Source organism: Amia ocellicauda, chromosome 11 (genome assembly GCF_036373705.1).
Source record: "Amia ocellicauda isolate fAmiCal2 chromosome 11, fAmiCal2.hap1, whole genome shotgun sequence".
Taxonomy (NCBI): domain Eukaryota; kingdom Metazoa; phylum Chordata; class Actinopteri; order Amiiformes; family Amiidae; genus Amia; species Amia ocellicauda.
Window position 1 is genome coordinate 17,014,029 of NC_089860.1, and position 16,676 is coordinate 17,030,704.

General features: G+C 42.3%; 1 protein-coding gene across 1 annotated transcript in view; it reads left to right on the forward strand.

Annotated features, from left to right (window-relative positions):
• Positions 1–16,676, forward strand: part of diaph1 (diaphanous related formin 1) — a 116,241-nt gene that overhangs the window by 18,861 nt on the left and 80,704 nt on the right. Inside the window, exons 2-15 of the mRNA XM_066716274.1 lie at positions 2,375–2,401; positions 4,074–4,241; positions 4,535–4,636; positions 4,761–4,891; positions 5,004–5,090; positions 5,193–5,256; positions 6,204–6,343; positions 6,770–6,875; positions 7,262–7,372; positions 7,481–7,599; positions 9,190–9,306; positions 12,098–12,213; positions 14,212–14,276; positions 15,947–16,126. Of these exons, the coding sequence (XP_066572371.1) occupies positions 2,375–2,401; positions 4,074–4,241; positions 4,535–4,636; positions 4,761–4,891; positions 5,004–5,090; positions 5,193–5,256; positions 6,204–6,343; positions 6,770–6,875; positions 7,262–7,372; positions 7,481–7,599; positions 9,190–9,306; positions 12,098–12,213; positions 14,212–14,276; positions 15,947–16,126 (1,533 nt within the window). The remainder of the gene's footprint in view (positions 1–2,374; positions 2,402–4,073; positions 4,242–4,534; positions 4,637–4,760; positions 4,892–5,003; positions 5,091–5,192; positions 5,257–6,203; positions 6,344–6,769; positions 6,876–7,261; positions 7,373–7,480; positions 7,600–9,189; positions 9,307–12,097; positions 12,214–14,211; positions 14,277–15,946; positions 16,127–16,676) is intronic.

The window sequence follows — 16,676 nt, forward strand, 5'->3', positions numbered from 1 at the left end:
CCGATTATCAAAAACATTTTTATTGTCCATATAGCACCGAAATAATGTGCGATCCAAAATCCAAGGATAAAATATGAATATGGGTTTTCTTTTTGGTCCAATGCAGAAAATGTGCACTCTTACTACTGAGCCTTACTTCGAACATAAGTAGAAGAACATCAACCATGTTCCTAGATGTCTTCATTCATCAATGAAGTATTGTACTACAGAGGATTGCACTTGCAAAATATGAAGTTGGACAGAACCCTGTCACTCATCTGTGCACGGTGGTCATAGAATTAGCCCAGCATGGTTGAAAACCCGCCCAATAGCTGGTACAGCTAATGCCCTCGCTGCCACACTAAAGAGTGATAGCACAGTTTTCCTGTTCATAGCCCAGAACAGGAGGCTGTTTTGTCCTTCACACATTGTGAGGTTCTGGCTGAGCTAAGAGGGCAGGGGATGCATTTTGCTACATATTTTAAACAACTTTAGCACTTTAGCTTTTCCTTGCTGTCGGTAAGTCTGTGGTTCAAGACCTATAATGGCCGAATGTATTGAAAAAGAGGGTGACTTCCACAACAAAACGTATAAGATGGCCTAAACATGTGTTGAACATAGACCTTATTTGAGCAATTTTTTTTTTTTTTTTTTTCTGAATCTCTCTGGGGAAAAACTAATGGGATTTTTGCGTTAGGAACCGGTTAGGTGCCTGCAAAGTGACGCCACCACTTCTGCTCTCTATTGTCTTTGGTGAGAGTCTGTGCCCGAGGACACATAGTATGACAGGCCCTGACACAATTAGCACCGTATTCATCCGTGGACTGCCGCGCATCCGTTTGAATGTAACAAAAAATGTACAATAACAAACAACATAAAAATGAGAAAAGTGAGTTTCTTTTTTCAAGTCATGCCAAGTAAAACACCTGTAAGTCAAGTCAGTGATTGCCAAGTCTAAGTCAAGTCTAAGTCATTTCAGATTTTTTCAAGTCAAGTCCCAAGTCTCATAAATTCTGACTGGAGTTAACTTGAGTCCCAATTCACTTGACTCAAGTCTACACCTCTGTCTGTAGTATTAAACATTATATATCATTGTTTTTTTTCAGTCCTCCTCATGTGAAAATTGAGAGGCATTTACTGAGGTCTTGAACGGATCATTTTCTTTTTCTTTCTCAAGTTCTGGAACTCATCTGCAGGCAAAAAGCACCAAACCCTCAAGCACATAGTTTATAGCACACCATTAAGTTGATAAAAAACAGTTGCTTTTGAAGAGCTATCACTTTTCGTTAGAAGCACTATACTTCAGAGTACCTTCAGTGCAAACGCTTAATTCAGGCTTCAGTACTGGAGCTGGGTAAAACCATGCGCTGGCTTACTAGGAAGAGAGGGATGAGTTCTGTGACTTTCCATTTAGTTAGTTCACAGTGAGGTTATCAGCGCAGATTGAAAGCAGATGTTACAGATGGATGGAGATGCCACTGCAGGACCTGAAATGTGATGAGAAACACCAGGCACAGTGTATTTGTTGCTAATGGGATTATTAATACCTTTTGTCACATTTTTCAGTGTTATTGCTAGCATTGCATTCCACCTTTTACCGGTCAGATAATGCATTTCTTTGTGTCATGGTTTCAACAGGTCATCATTTGCATTTTAAGCCCAGTATTATATTAAATATTTTCATATCTAATATTTGGTAGTGAGATGGTTCCTAGGAATAATGCATCTATTGATTGATAATTGTAATTAACATGTTCAAATCCTATTATGCGTTGTAGGCCAATACTCTCCATGAATTCCAAAGCTCAAACTGATCAGTGTTCTCTCGTGGTTAATATGCATTTATTGTTTAAACACTACACATATTCATAGATATATTAAATCATTATTTTGTTTGTCACTTACTAGAGATGTCTTTGTGCAGTGCAATAGTGCCCCCTAATGCAATACAGTTAATTGCACATATAATAAATTGGTATATGCTGCCATCTGATGGCGGAAAACAATAATAAAGATTATACATATAGACACACGTCTTGACAATTAAATGGAGTGATGCATTCACCTATTTTTTTTTAATGAACTGTTAGATTGGAAACCCTGCAGTTTGCCCTGTGTTGCTGGTTTCAGCTCTGTGTCACGTGACCCTGTACTGGTTGATGTGCTTATTGTCAGTGGAAGGATGGATGGATGTTAGATCTGAAAATGAACTGACTGCTTCTGTACCTTTCGTCAGCTCTAGTGCCCAGGTGGTTGTGTAGAAGTGAAAACTGTGCTGCTCACTCCTCTGTCCTACGCACATCTCCAGTGGGTTGCTTCTGGAGGGGTTTTCTTGTGTTCTCATTGACTCTGTCTCCTTTTTCTTATTTCCTTTGCTTCTGTCCCCCCTCAACAGACACTCAAGCGGCTGATTCCAGATGAGGTAGGAGTCCTCTCCTGTATTTGTTTTCTTTCCCGCCAACCGCACGTTGCCCTTTCTTCTCCTTTCCTTACTAACCTCCATCGATCATATCAGCCTAACAGACAACAAGCCTCCCTGTGTTGCAAGTGCATGCCCCTTCATCGGGATTTCTCGGTTCTTTTTCAAACCCCTATGCTTAAGGGAAATGGGTATATCTGATGCCGCAGTCTGTATTGACGTGCTTTGTCGGATGAATGCAAATGCTTCCAGCCTAACTGAGACGCTGGGAGCATTTTCCCTTTGTGCCGTCTGCCTCTTGTCTAATACATCCAAGCAAAACGTCTTGTACAGCTGGCTTCTGTGTCTTTGTTCACCAGTGGAGTGGAACAGGTATGTGAGGTGGCTGAATCATTAAAGCGCAGGTGAGTGCTTGGTCTTGGTGAGAGAGAATAGGCAGAGCTTATATGCCTTGGCATTCTTACTGCAAACTAAAGATGAAATAAAGTAGAAAAAAGCACACGATTCTCACCTGGTTCAACTTTTCCTGTGAATGTAATGAAAAAAGCAAACACTATACAGTGGACTCCCGATAATTGCATAGGTGTGGGACCCTTATGACATTATGCACTGAACCGGAGCAAGTTATTAAAATATAATGCAAAGACTATATATTCTATGCGCACATGTACAAGCGTATGTGACTCGTATAAATCAGATTCATCACCAGTAGAGAGTGGGCGTCAGTTATTGGTTCCCACAAAAGCCTCAAATTATGAATCAGTAACTGTAGGCTTAATGTACCAGAAGCACAGAAATCAGCAGGAAAATATGCAAAAGAAAATGCAGGCTACAGAAAATAGCTTTGATGACTTTCACTCTGTCATATCTACCTAGTCTATGTCCTCAGATGTGCTAATGCATTTTGCTAGCTCACATCTTCACAGAAAAATCGTATAGGTTAATAATGAGTTACAATTAAAACAGTTTATTATTATTGACCATAGAGTAGTGTAAAGTGCGTAGCTGGTAAACTATTGACTAAGTATGAAATATGTATTTGATATACATCTGAAGTTTACTGCAGTTGACAGCACTATGCAATTATCAGGTATAAAATCCATTGTGAAATTGTGAACAGGACCACGTACCTTTATGTACTAATCTGAATTATGCATTAAAACGATGTACATTTAACCAAAGCATGTTTCCAGTAAAAACAATGCATTTTAAAACCGGACCAGCTGGCTTGCTATGCAGTAAGACAGAGTATGCAATTATCCGATATGCAATTATAAGGAGTCGACTGTAGTTTAATTTAAACAACGTGTATCCCTGCCTTTGGAAGTTCAGCAGGTCAATGAGATGCCAACAGTTTTAGATATTTCAAGATGTAACCAACAGTTGTATTTATTGGTAAAAGAACATCAAGTGTTGTCCAGTATGACATAAACCCAAATTCTGCAAAGATCTCTGGCCTCGCAGATCATTCTGCGATCAAAACTGACCTGTCAAACGTGCCGTCCGTGGGGTGATGTCACTTCAGGTGTTCTTTCACCATCTGTTGGTTACAGATGAAAGGGCAAGGTGTGTTTCTTACACTGTGTCGCCGATCCATGTGCTTCTGCTCGTATCTGGTGTCTGCGGTAGTTGCCAAGGTTTTACACGGCCCTTGCCTCTGCGCTTCCCCCTACAGCTGGAGAGGTTCACCAGCATGAGGATGAAGAAGGACAAGGACAAGGAGAAGCCGAGCATGCCCAGTCAGAGGCACTCCTCGGCCGCCCACTACGAGATCCCGGCTCAAACGGCCATGCTGCACGACCACCCCGACGAGTATGTGCTGGAACTCTTCGAGCAGATGTTGGTGAGTATCTCTGATCCCTCTCGTCTCCTGGGAGGCCCGGTTTGTTGTAAAACGCGTCCAACAGCTGCATTGTGTGTTCACTTGCACCTGCCAAGAAAGAAAGGGAAAGAGATAATGAAAGTACAAAAATAATGATGTTGTATTATGTGTTGGGTCTCCCTTATTTGACCTTCCTGTAGATGAAGGGTTTCCCATGTTTTCAGAAAAGGATTGAAGCGGTCTTCAGTGTGGTGGGCAGTGACACGTGCAATACTTCAGCTGTTCTGTAACTGCATGGTCTTATGGTTGCGCAGGTGGATATGAACCTGAATGAGGAGAAACAGCAGCCTCTGAGACAGAAGGACATCGCCATCAAGAGGGAAATGGTGTCCCAGTACCTCCATACCTCAAAAGCCGTGAGTCCCTTTCCTCCTCTGATGGCCCTACCAGCTAGGTTGCGCTTGTGTACAAATCATAAGTGAGAGCGCATGCGTGTTTTAAGTCCAACGTCTTACCTCTCGTGTCCGTCTCGTTCTGCAGGGCCAAGACCAGAAGGAGAGTTCCCGGTCCGCTGTGATGTACATCCAGGAGCTCAAAACAGAGCAGCGGGACAGCCAGCTGCTCAGCTGCCTGGAGTCTCTGAGGGTTTCTCTCAGTAACAATCCGGTCAGGTAAATGATAAACCAGAGTGCTGTGGCTCTCCCCTGTTAGGATGGTGGTTTTGTTAGGAAGCATCCACAAGTGTGTGTCTGTGTGTGTGACTGTTATATTCCCGTTTTCCAGCTGGGTCCAGAATTTTGGAAAGGAGGGCCTTGTGCTGCTGCTGGGCATCCTGAGGAGACTGCAGGAAGACAAGGATGAGTGCTCGACGTAATTACAGCCCGCTCTGTACAGACATCAGATTTTATTGACCGCCGTGTTATTGAAACAGCTTCCTGACATACCCGTCCTTTACGTGTTGTTGTTTTACAGAGGTATTAGTGTCAAGTGTCAACATGAAGTGATCAGGTGCCTGAAAGCGTTCATGAACAACAAGGTAGGTGAATGGGGGGGAAATGCCAAACTACTGACGTACTGAAATACTATCAATATTACATTTTTAAACCAATTGCCTTCGTACAAATGATATTAAATCTATCCACTTTGCTTAACAATTGTCCAAACTTCTCTAAATAATAATCAAACAATCCTTACCACATGTCAATATGAATATAACTTTAAAACCCCTATTACACCACCTGTCTCGGACTTCACCCTCACGCCCCTGCGCTCTTGCCATTTGCATGTTCCGAGACTTTCACCGCGGCTTTAGAGTTCTTCTCAGGCTGAAGATGACAGTGTGAAATCAGGCTGTCTAGTGTGAAAGCAGCTTTCGAAGCGCTAAAGGTTCGTTTGGTATCCAGAACACCTCTTGTTAACAGAAACTGACTATTTGAATACTAAACCACACTTCAGATGTCCCTCATAGCACATCTAAACTAAAACACTTGATCTGTATAATGCCCATTACCGAAATCAAAGCTGGTGCATATAACACAGCTCATAAAAGCCTTTCCATTGCCACGGTCAGCAGGCTTTGGCCAGGCCATAGGGGTCAGTTTAAACTATACAGTAAATGCTTACTATAAAAGTGAGCAAGATGTTGTAAGAAACATGACATTGTCTTCTGAAAATGAGCCCTTGGCTCCATGTGGACACGCGTGTTATGCTGCTTGTTATCGTTTCGTTATCCGCCTTCTTTAGAAATGGAAATGCAAAACAAATTTCTCAAACCATCTGCTGCTGGGGATTTGTTTGCTTAATGACCCCAACAAATCTGAATGTAAGCTGTGTATGTTATGAATATACTTTGTATGAGTGGATACATACATTTCTTGTACTTTTATTCGTGTTCGAGATTTTGTTGAACTTTGTTTATGTGGATGACCTGTAAGAAACGCTCCCCGTGTGCCCACTGTGGGACATGTACTCTTGCTTCTCCAGTTTGGGTTGAAAGCGATGCTGGACTCGGACGATGGTATACCCCTGCTCGTCAGAGCCATCAACCCCAAAGTACCCAACATGATGGTGGACAGTGTGAAGCTGCTGTCTGCCATCTGCATCCTGGACCACCCGGAGAACCTGTGAGTCATTCTGTCCATCCTCTTCAGATAGCCACGGTTTTGTCAGGACTTCACAATCAAATCTTGTAATTGAAGTAAATCATTAAAAAAAAAAATAAAAAAAAATAACAATTGCTGGTAGAATGTTTTAGTGCACGAATTTATAACTTGGCAAGTATTAGCTACTTTTTAGTTTTTCTCACATGTATCTTTCTTTGTTGCCCTTCATGCACATAAGTATTTATACACATTTTTAATAAGTATTATGTAATACAGCCCCATATACAAAGAGAAATGCTTTATGAAAACATTTTAATTTGCAAGTTTTCACAAGGATTATCGCTTTATTAAGCCCATTATTAAATGACTTGTAATTATAGTTTAACATATGGTAGCTAATAGTCATGAGAAGTAGCAGTTTCTAATTTACTTTTTAAATCCATCAAGACATGAACGTGTTCTGGAATCCATCACTGAAAAGGCGGAAGAGGACGGCATTGAGCGCTTCCAGCCCTTACTGTCAGGGATGAATAAACCAATCTTGGCTCTAAAGGTAATGTTTTAATCACTCTTTATCCTGCAATCACACCGAGTCCAGTCTGAACCTTTTCCTTTAATGAACAGTTGCATATCCACTCACAAGTTTGTGTTACCAAATAAAATCTGCTATTTACACAGTTAGTCATCGCCATTGGACAGATCTGCACCTTACTCGGTGTGCGGCATTGTCAATGAACAATAGTGTCGCAGTGTAGAAGGATATTCAGAGTGGGAACAGTAATAATAACTGATCAGATGCCTCTCAATGTGGTCACTGATTAAAGCTATTGGCGAACTACGTGTTTACAAGGATCTGTTGGAGTTCATCTGTAAATAAAATGTCATAACTGTCCGTGTTGTGGACTTTCCCTGCTAAAACGTTGTGCTGTCTGTGTCCAGGCTGGCTGTATGCAGATGATCAACGCCCTGATCAGCCGAGGTGAGGAGCTGGACTTCAGAATCCACATCAGGAGCGAGCTGATGAGACTGGGCCTGAACGATGCCCTGAAGGTATGGCAGACGTTAGATCTACCGGTGTGAACGCGTCAATCTGAGACGTGCGGCAGCAGGCATGTCCTGCAGTGTGACGGTTTCTGAGTCCCTGCTCTCCTTACCCAGGACCTGCGTGTGATCGAAAATGAGGAGCTGAAGGTGCAGCTGGGCGTGTTTGAGGAGCACGCCGAGGACGACTCCGAGGAGCTGCGCATCCGCCTGGACGATGTCCGTATAGAGATGGAATATCCTTTACTGCGGTTTACTGCAGCCCACTTCCGCCCGTCCCAGTGGGGGTGAAAACAGGAGAGAGGGCTGCCTCCTCAGTGCTCATACCTCCTTTAAACTGTGTCAGCACTCAAACACACCAGCCAAACGTCACGCTTCAACTTCAAGGAGTAATATTGATATTCATGTAATTCATTGAAGCTTTCAATGTATCCACCAGGTGGCTCCCAGAACACACTATATATTTGCACAGAAAACCAGCTTTAAATGGACTAGTTCAGTGTTACTGCTGTGGCTGTACGTTTAGCAATGCATTTCAAAGGCTAAATCAAACGAATCGCATTGCTGACAAACAACAGGTTTGTTTTTAAAGTGACAGTCAGACATTGTGTTTGTTTCGCGCTTTAGACTGTGTTTGATATATTCAGTGGAGCTTCACAGTTTGTGTTCCTATTGAATACTTTTCGCACATTCATGCAATATGATTAAAAGTATTAAAACTGCAAGAAGATGTGTAGGAGTTTGCGTTTGCGTTTTGGTTTACGTTTGTTATTGGTCACGGTTGGGACTCTTACTAGCTCCCATCACAAGATATCCCAAATCCACGAGCTCATCTCTCAGGGTTTCGACCGGACCGCGTGTCCATGCCCCTGCAGAAAGTGTGACATGTATTTGTGTACATTGATCTTACCTGCTGTCACAATCCTTCTGCAGTGTTGTTCACAGTGCTAGAGGGTGCTATTCTGCTAGTTTAGCAAAGGCTCGGTCTTGCTTAGAGAAGTACTTTTCTAAATTATACTCGCTTTCATATATTTATTGCATTAAAATCGTTTAAGAAGACTTTACCCGCTTCCTTCAACAATGTGAATCTTTGGGAGGAATTTATATTGAACGTGGATTAAATAACGACATGCATACATACATGTATATAAAACAAATGCATGTAAAGCATATGTATAAAAAACAAAACGAAATAAAAAAGCCCGTCCTGAATTACCCAATCTAACTTATTTTCATTCTGCTCATTTCTGCACAGGGAAGAAAAAATAGCCCATTTATTTTGTGACAGGCAGGTATTCATCAGTACAAAGGGCCTCTGATTGGGTTATTATTCCCTCTTGGCTCTCTCTTCTCCCAGCTGTGGTGGCTCTGTTGAACACCGTGTCCTCGACAGTCTGTCATATTGGCAATCAACAAAAAGATGGAATTACAGCGTGTCGGCTGATTTTCAATGGTCACATTTAAATATTCATAGTGGAAGTTTGGGATAATATTTCAGAGAGGTTTGAAAAGTTTTAAATAATTGCAGAGGGGCAATTTCTTTCTCTTTAATCATTTGTAGTTGATAGAATACCAAAGTACCATTTCAAAGGATGGCAGCGGCTACAGGTGATAACTATCCCGACTGTGTGAATGAGCTTTTCTTTTAAATCATTCCCGCAAAACAAATCTGCGCTTATCAAAAGCTAAAAATAAAAAGTCAAAGCTAAGCACACACTAGGTCAAAATGATGCGAGGTTCATGACCGAAACTAAAAACATTCACGAGACTCGATGGAGGCCTTCGCAGGGCTCTTGTGTGTGAGCATCCTTGACCAGCTGTTTCACTGACATGACCGAAGTCTTCCAGATCCTGATGAACACGGTGAAAGACTCGAAAGCAGAGCCGCACTTCCTGTCCATCCTGCAGCACCTGCTCCTCATCCGCAACGACTACTTCGCCAGGTAAGAGAGGGCAGAGAGGCACAGGCAGCGTGTGTCACGTGACCTTCCTCACCCAGTCACATCACTGCTCCGAGATACTGCTTTCTGAGGTCTGCGACGATTGCTTTCCATTGAAATGAGTTCTGGTGTGTATCCGTTCAGATGTATTAATTAAGAAACGGCCGTCCACAGAAACAGTTGTTAAAAATGACCACGGGGCACAGTGAATTGTTTTCTACTAAGTTCTACCTTCATAAATTGCAGTTTTCTTTTCAAAATAGCATTGTTTGGTTGAAATCCATCTCTTTAACATGAACAATATATCAAAGAAAATGTAAGGTTTTGGGTGGTGGGGGGGCGGCGGGGAAAATGCCATTAGTGCCTAACATGTACCCAGAGATTGTGAGATAAAAAGAACAAACTTCATAAATAAATAATCGGCTCCTTTTGACACCAAATTAATCACGCCTGATTCCCCAAAACATTTTTTTTTCTCCTTTTTTTGATTGATTGTGACCAAAAGTCTGCGTTATGCCTGAGGCGTCCTCATGAAATGAGAATGCTGCCTTGGTGAATTACTCTTGTTTAAATTAATTATAATGAGTAAAAATGTGCTTTATTTAATTTATAGTTAAGACATGCACAGAATGAGACTGAGGGTATGAAGGGAGAAATAGTAATTTGCTTAATCTTTCAAACAATGTATAGTGCGCGTTGGAAGGCACACTTTGTGAATGTAATGTTTTTTAGTGGATCAGATCAAAACTAAACCAAGTACCCTGTTTAATGGTGGAGCAGTTACTAGTATTACTAGTATTACTTATTATTACTTATTTGCAGACACCCTTATCTAGTGCTTGGGGAGACCTCTCTGTGCAGACATTATTGGCTAGCCTCGTTAAACTAATTTAGCTTAATTAATGTGGTCAAAATGTGTTTATTTACAGAAGAACATCATTCTATATTTGTGTCTTGCTATGTCACCTAATATCTGTTGAATTGCAAAACAGATTAGTTGATTGATTAATTTATCAATTTACATCAGTTGCTCATTTGCTTCCCTCCTTGTTGGTAACCGAGCATCGAATGCACACGGCCTGGCCACCGATAACGCTCACACGTCAGCTGTCTGGCTGAGGGGCTGCGGTCCAGCTCTTCAGACAGCTTGGGAATCAGACCAACTCCTTTTAATTTGGGGAGAGATTGCTGTCTGCGCCGCTGAGTGATTAATGGGTTAAATGTGGCAGCCACGCGGTGCACTTTTTCATTTGGAGACCTTTTATTGAAGCTTTCCAGAGAGCCAGAGTGAATTGCAGGTCTGTTTAATGGGTTTGCAGTGAATGGAGATGGAGACGGAGAGAGAGAGTGAGTGAGTGATTTTACCATAGCGATTCCATTACCCCTGAGGTAATACTCCATCACACAATAGGACTGGCCCTAATAGAGTGCAGAGAGACGGAGCATCTGAGAAATTAGTGGGAGGAAATATAGCGAGGGAGAGGGAGGGAGGGAGAGAACATGGTATTAACTGTTTCCATCATGGCTGCAGCCAGCAGCCTTAATCCAATAACTATAAATGGGGGGACACTATATTCGAGGCCTTCATCCTGCAGTGGATCAATATTGGCTGATGATGATGATGATTCAGAATAGCTAGTCATTTCTACAGATTTTATTATTGATGCGGTCGGGGACAGGTGTCTATATCAGTTGTAGAAATTTTGGGTTGTGACATTTTCTACATTGCTTTGCCGAAGGAAAAACCAGTCTAATCACAACCCCACTGAAAAATCAGCCATAAGTATTCTAGGCACCTCAGAAACAAAAATATGTTTGTGTGCAATCGGATTTCCATAGAAAGGGGATTTGCCCACAATAACTGGTGGATAACTTGCTGCTATCCTGGTAGTACAGTTTTCCTGCTTTCAATGGCCCAACGATTTTCCTTAGTGCACAGTGCAGCAAAGGCCAGTGAAGACAATGCGTGCATTCTGTGGAACAGTCCCAAGTTCCGGCCCTCTCCCGTGATCGGGCTGCTGCGTTCACCTTCCTTCCTTGTTTTGCTTACATGTGCACGAGCTGGTAATAAGTGCAGCATGAAGCATGGACGAACAAGTGTTCATTTCTCATAAGCTGTCTATGCTTCTCAAGTTGGTTCTCTTATATATTGTGCCCTGCATGTGTATAAGATTGATCATTTCCCAAACATTTGCAAGTGGAAGCCTGAAAAATATGTCGGTTGAGGAGGAATAAAAATCGCACCCTTATAAAAACATGACCGATGATATTTGTATAGCCACTAGATGTCAGTCTTACTCCACGAAAGAAACTTCAGAAACATAATAAACCTAAGAATGGAAACTAGAAGAAAGTGAATCCCCCCTCCCCTGCTCTTTACTGTTTTTACCTTTGTGTGAAGGACAGACGGGTAATAGCCGGCCCTCACATTTCTCTAAATGGGTTACCTAGCAACACACATCCCCAGATTCGGGGAAAAAATAAGCTTTTTACCCATCATCAGAATTGTAGCACATCAATTATCTTTAATTTAGGCCACCTCATTCAATTTGTGTATTTTTATCCATTCTTATTCCTGAGTTTTATTTTTAGTGATATTGATTTTTAATTTTTACTACAGCTTAATGCGAGTGTGGGCAGCAGTGAATTAAGTAGGGTCAAGTGCGTCACCGAACGCACAGACATCTTTAGCGTCTTCCATTTTCTCAGATAAAAAAATGAAATAACTCTGTTGTAGAAGAAGTGAATTCTGATGGGCGAGAACGTGCTGAATTTCTTTCCCTCTCCCTTGCAGACCCCAGTACTACAGACTCATCGACGAATGCATCACCCAGATCGTGTTGCACAAAAATGGGGCTGATCCGGACTTCAAATGCAAGCGATTTAAGCTCGACGTAGAGGGGCTAATTGGTAAGACCTGTTCTCTCTCTTTTCTGACCCAGGTTTAGGAGTCAAATGACCACCAGGGCACCCAAATGAGTGTCGTGACCTTTGCTTCGAAAATAAACTATTGTCTGAATTTGAACAATAACAGAACTGGTGAAAACGCATCAATATCCTGTGCATTAGGCTCCTACTAATATACTTTTATTAACACGCCCCAGTGTAGATTTCAGCTGCTGCAAAACCTGATCTCTGTCCTTGTAAAATCATCACAGAGGCTAGAAAGCATGAAGAGTGGAAAGCGAGGACATGAGTAGATGGTGTTGAAGTTAATCCAACAGTAAAGACCAGGGAATGATCAGTTAATGCCGGCTGATGTTAGTGTGTTTTGAGCATACAGGCATAAAAGTAAAACTGGCACTACATTTCGAAGTGTGCTGTAATATAATGATCAGTAGGTGCAGAGGAGATGTTAGATAAGTCTGAAAAACATGCACAGAGTGAGCGGAGAGGTGATCTCTCTGTACTGCACTAGCAAACACTTTTTTTCCCTCTTTCCCGTGGAAAATTGTTCTGTTGCCATATTCTTGATTAAACTGGCTCTTGAAGTCCTTTTATCAAGATGCCATTCTGGGTCTCAGTCAGGAAACGGGCTGCCTCTGGAGTCGCCCGAAAGCAGTCAGATCAAAGCCTTTAAGCGATGCATCAAATTATGGTAAACACAATCTGCTGCTAGTGACTCATTAGGCACAGTGTGTGTATTGTAGCGTGCCGCACTGTGCGTTTCTGAACATGTCGCCTGGACTTCGGTGTCTGGAGGGCAAACATCCACCTGTTGGCACGTTTTGCACACTCATAAAGCAAACAACACTGGATTGCAGGGAAGATGAGGAACAAACCCAAGAAATAAGCCATCGTTTTCAGAAATAAACCTTTTTTTGTGTATTTTCCACTGTGCATGTTTCTAATAGAGGAGCGTGTGTATCCCACAATGCCTAACAGCTTGTGGTGGCGAGAGAAAAGCAGTTTTTTTTCCTTCTCCCGCTTGAACAAAATCCAACTCCCTTCTTAGGCATTTACATAAAGTGTGAGCTTCATATTGCTAACCTACATTCTGAGCTTTTTCTCAGTCGAGGGGTAAATGGGCATAGCTGCGGGGAGGAAAACAGATGTTACAAAATGGGAGGGGGGGGAAATAGAAAAGCAGGGGGACAAATCGCAGTAGTGCTGTTTGGGAGATCTCCACCGGTGCCTATTGAAGAGGCTTCTTCAGTCGGAGGAGTCGAGTGCCCCACATGTGGGCTGAGAAACTCCAACAAAGCCACACAACCCCAAGTGGTTCAGGAAGTGGAATTAAAGTGCTCGGCTGATGGGCCCCCACTGTTGCTTCCCCCACATGGTTGTTTTCGTGGAGAATGTCGTACAACCTGTACTGTTTCCTTCTTAATTAATGTTTCATTCTTCTGCTTGGCATCAACCCCTAATGGACACCTTTTGGCAAATCACTCTTGATCCTGGAGGCTTATTGTGACAGCTTCACTCCAGATGTACCCACATTTGAAACGGCAATATGGCAGCTCTTTCTCCGAGCAGCCCTGTACCTTTGTGCTGCCTTCTTCAGGGAGAGCGAGAGGGAAAGCATTGTGTTCAAAGTTACTCTGAATCAAGTTTCTTTGAAGCAAATCTGTGTTTCATTATGCACCGTGCTGCTTATCTTCCTATTAGTGTCTTTGTGGGTTCAATGACAAGCTAGAAAAGTCAGGAGAACTGAAATGATCCCTTACCAGAACACTATAGATTTGCTTCTAAATATTATGGTTATTATGTGGAATTTGTCAATTTACTTTAGTGCAACTGAACAATTTTAAGCCATAGCTGCACTTCATCATTTCGCAGCTGTGCAAATATTCCATTTGGACCTTCAGTTGACCTGTTGCATACCTTACTGTTCCATCAGTCACCTCTGAATAGACACATGTGTATGATGAATAGTATTAGCTACATTTATTGTGTTTATTTTCACAGATAACATGGTTGACCAGACCAAAGTAGACCTGAGTGAAGCAAAATCAGCTGAACTGGAGAAAAAGGTACAACCACAAAGAACTGACACATTGTTTTTTTTCTTCCCCTCCCAAGATAAACAACCGTTCAATGTCTCGAATCGGTGCGCAGAAACCCGATCCAAAGCCGAGCTCTCGTATGTGGAATTAGTCCTACACAGTGACTAATGTCCAACCCCCCAATTTCCTCCTCTCATCAGCCAGCGTGGTATTTCCTGACACATGCATTTGCTAATCCCTGCTTTTTGAGCACTGCAGATTGAAGATGTGTCCAGAACACATCTGATTATCCCATCAGACTCACAGTGGTGTCGCGCTCATGGTATAATGGGTGGACTGAGTGGTTTTATACCCCCCCCCCCCCCCCAGAAACTACGTCTCATCACAAAAACAGAGAAATTGTGTTGCAACAAACATTGACCGTTTTTGGAGTCATATGTGTGTGCAGAGGTGACACTTTTCTGTTAATACATTGGAGAGATGTAATAAATAAACAAGACTGCCATGACAAAGCAATTCTCACATTTTTATTTTTCCATCACATGCATATTTCATTCCTTATTCTTTGAATGACAAGTTGCCTACACACTCACACACGCACACGCACTCTCTCTCTCACGCACACTCTCACACACACACACACGCACTCTCTCACGCGCATACACACACACGCACGCGCACACACTCTCACACACACACACGCACTCTCTCTCTCACACACACATACACACACACGCACACTCTCACACACACACGTACTCTCTCACGCGCACACACACACACATGCACTCACTCACACACACGCACTCTCTCTCTCTCTCACACACACATATACACACACTCACACACACACACACACACACTCTCTAGCACTCACACACACATGCACACGCACACTCTCACACACACACACATGCACTCTCTCTCTCTCTCTCTCTCTCTCTCTCTCTCTCACACACACACACAGACCCACACACAGACCCACACACACACTCTCCAGTGCTCTCAGCAGGCTGTAATATGGAGACTCACAGAGCCGACAGCCTCTCAGCGCTCGCTTTATATCCAGCACCAGCCACCTTTAATAGCTCCCCAGGAAAGGAAGAGGTTGACCCTTATCAGGAGATTGCAAAGCATGTGTTTACTCTATTTATTTATTTTCCCCTTCCTCCTTCCCTTTTTTTTTTTTTTTTTATTTAAAAAATAATTTGGCTGTCAGCATTCGCGGAGATGGGCAAGAGCCGTGGCGCACGGGCAAGCCCCCTGAAATTTCATTACCAGCCGGCATTTCTCTCTCTGATTATAGTGATAATCTGACCTTCCGTCGGCCCTGTCTGATAGGGGATAATTAAATTTGTGACTTGGGATATAATTAGAATGCTGTCACAGTCACTGACATGTCGTAGATTTGTGTGTGCGTGTTGATTTTTGTATTTTTTTCTCCCAAAAATGTGCGTGTGCTCACATAAACACAAGATAATTTTTTTCCTTCTTCACTTATTCATATCCCTTGTAAAGTTTGTATCAAACCATGGCCACAATTACCAGTAAGAAACTCGTCAGGTTATTGAGTTGGGCTCAAGACGGACCCACTGTTTATCAGCCTTGGCAGCTCAAGGAAACGGTATGATGCACCGTGAACTATAGGAACACCTCGTTGTCGGGTGATCACAAATTAAGGTGTGTTTCTTTGCCAGCTCGATGTCGAACTCACTTCCCGCCACGAGCTGCAGGTCGAGATGAAGAAAATGGAGAGCGATTTTCAGCAGAAGATCGAAGAGCTGAATGTTGAGAAAGACCTACTGGGGTCTGAGAAGCAGAGCAAAGAGAGCGAAAACCAGGCCCTACAGGGCGAAAACAGTGATCTGAAAGAGAAGGTAACTCTTGCCCCCTTTTATTATTATTAGGAGTAGTAGTAAATGATTATGGTGATTATAGTATTATTAATAATAATCTTCAATCATCATCATAATGACATCAATACAAAATAATGTAATATCTAAATAACATTAATAAAACAATGTGCATGATGTATGTCCACCTTGTAAGCCTGTAATCTTTTGATCATATACCCAGTGTATGATTGGATTACCTTGTTGCATATTGTTACAGACTTGTACAATAGTCCATGATTGGTCTGATATGTATAATATACACACACACACATATATAGTGTGGAAACCTTGAAAGTGAAGCAGTGACAGGTTTAAACTTGGCCTGGGTTTTTTACCAGTTATAATAAGCTTCAGGGGACCATTCTCAAATATTGGAATGACAGCAGGATAAGGATAAATTCTGATAGGTGCTGATTCGCAATCCTAGTGGCTAAAGAAGATAAAACCCATACTGAAATCTTGGCCACTAATCAGACTGAAGATGATCTCTTTCCAGAGGGTTCTCTCTTGAAAGCGTGGTAGCTTAGTGAAA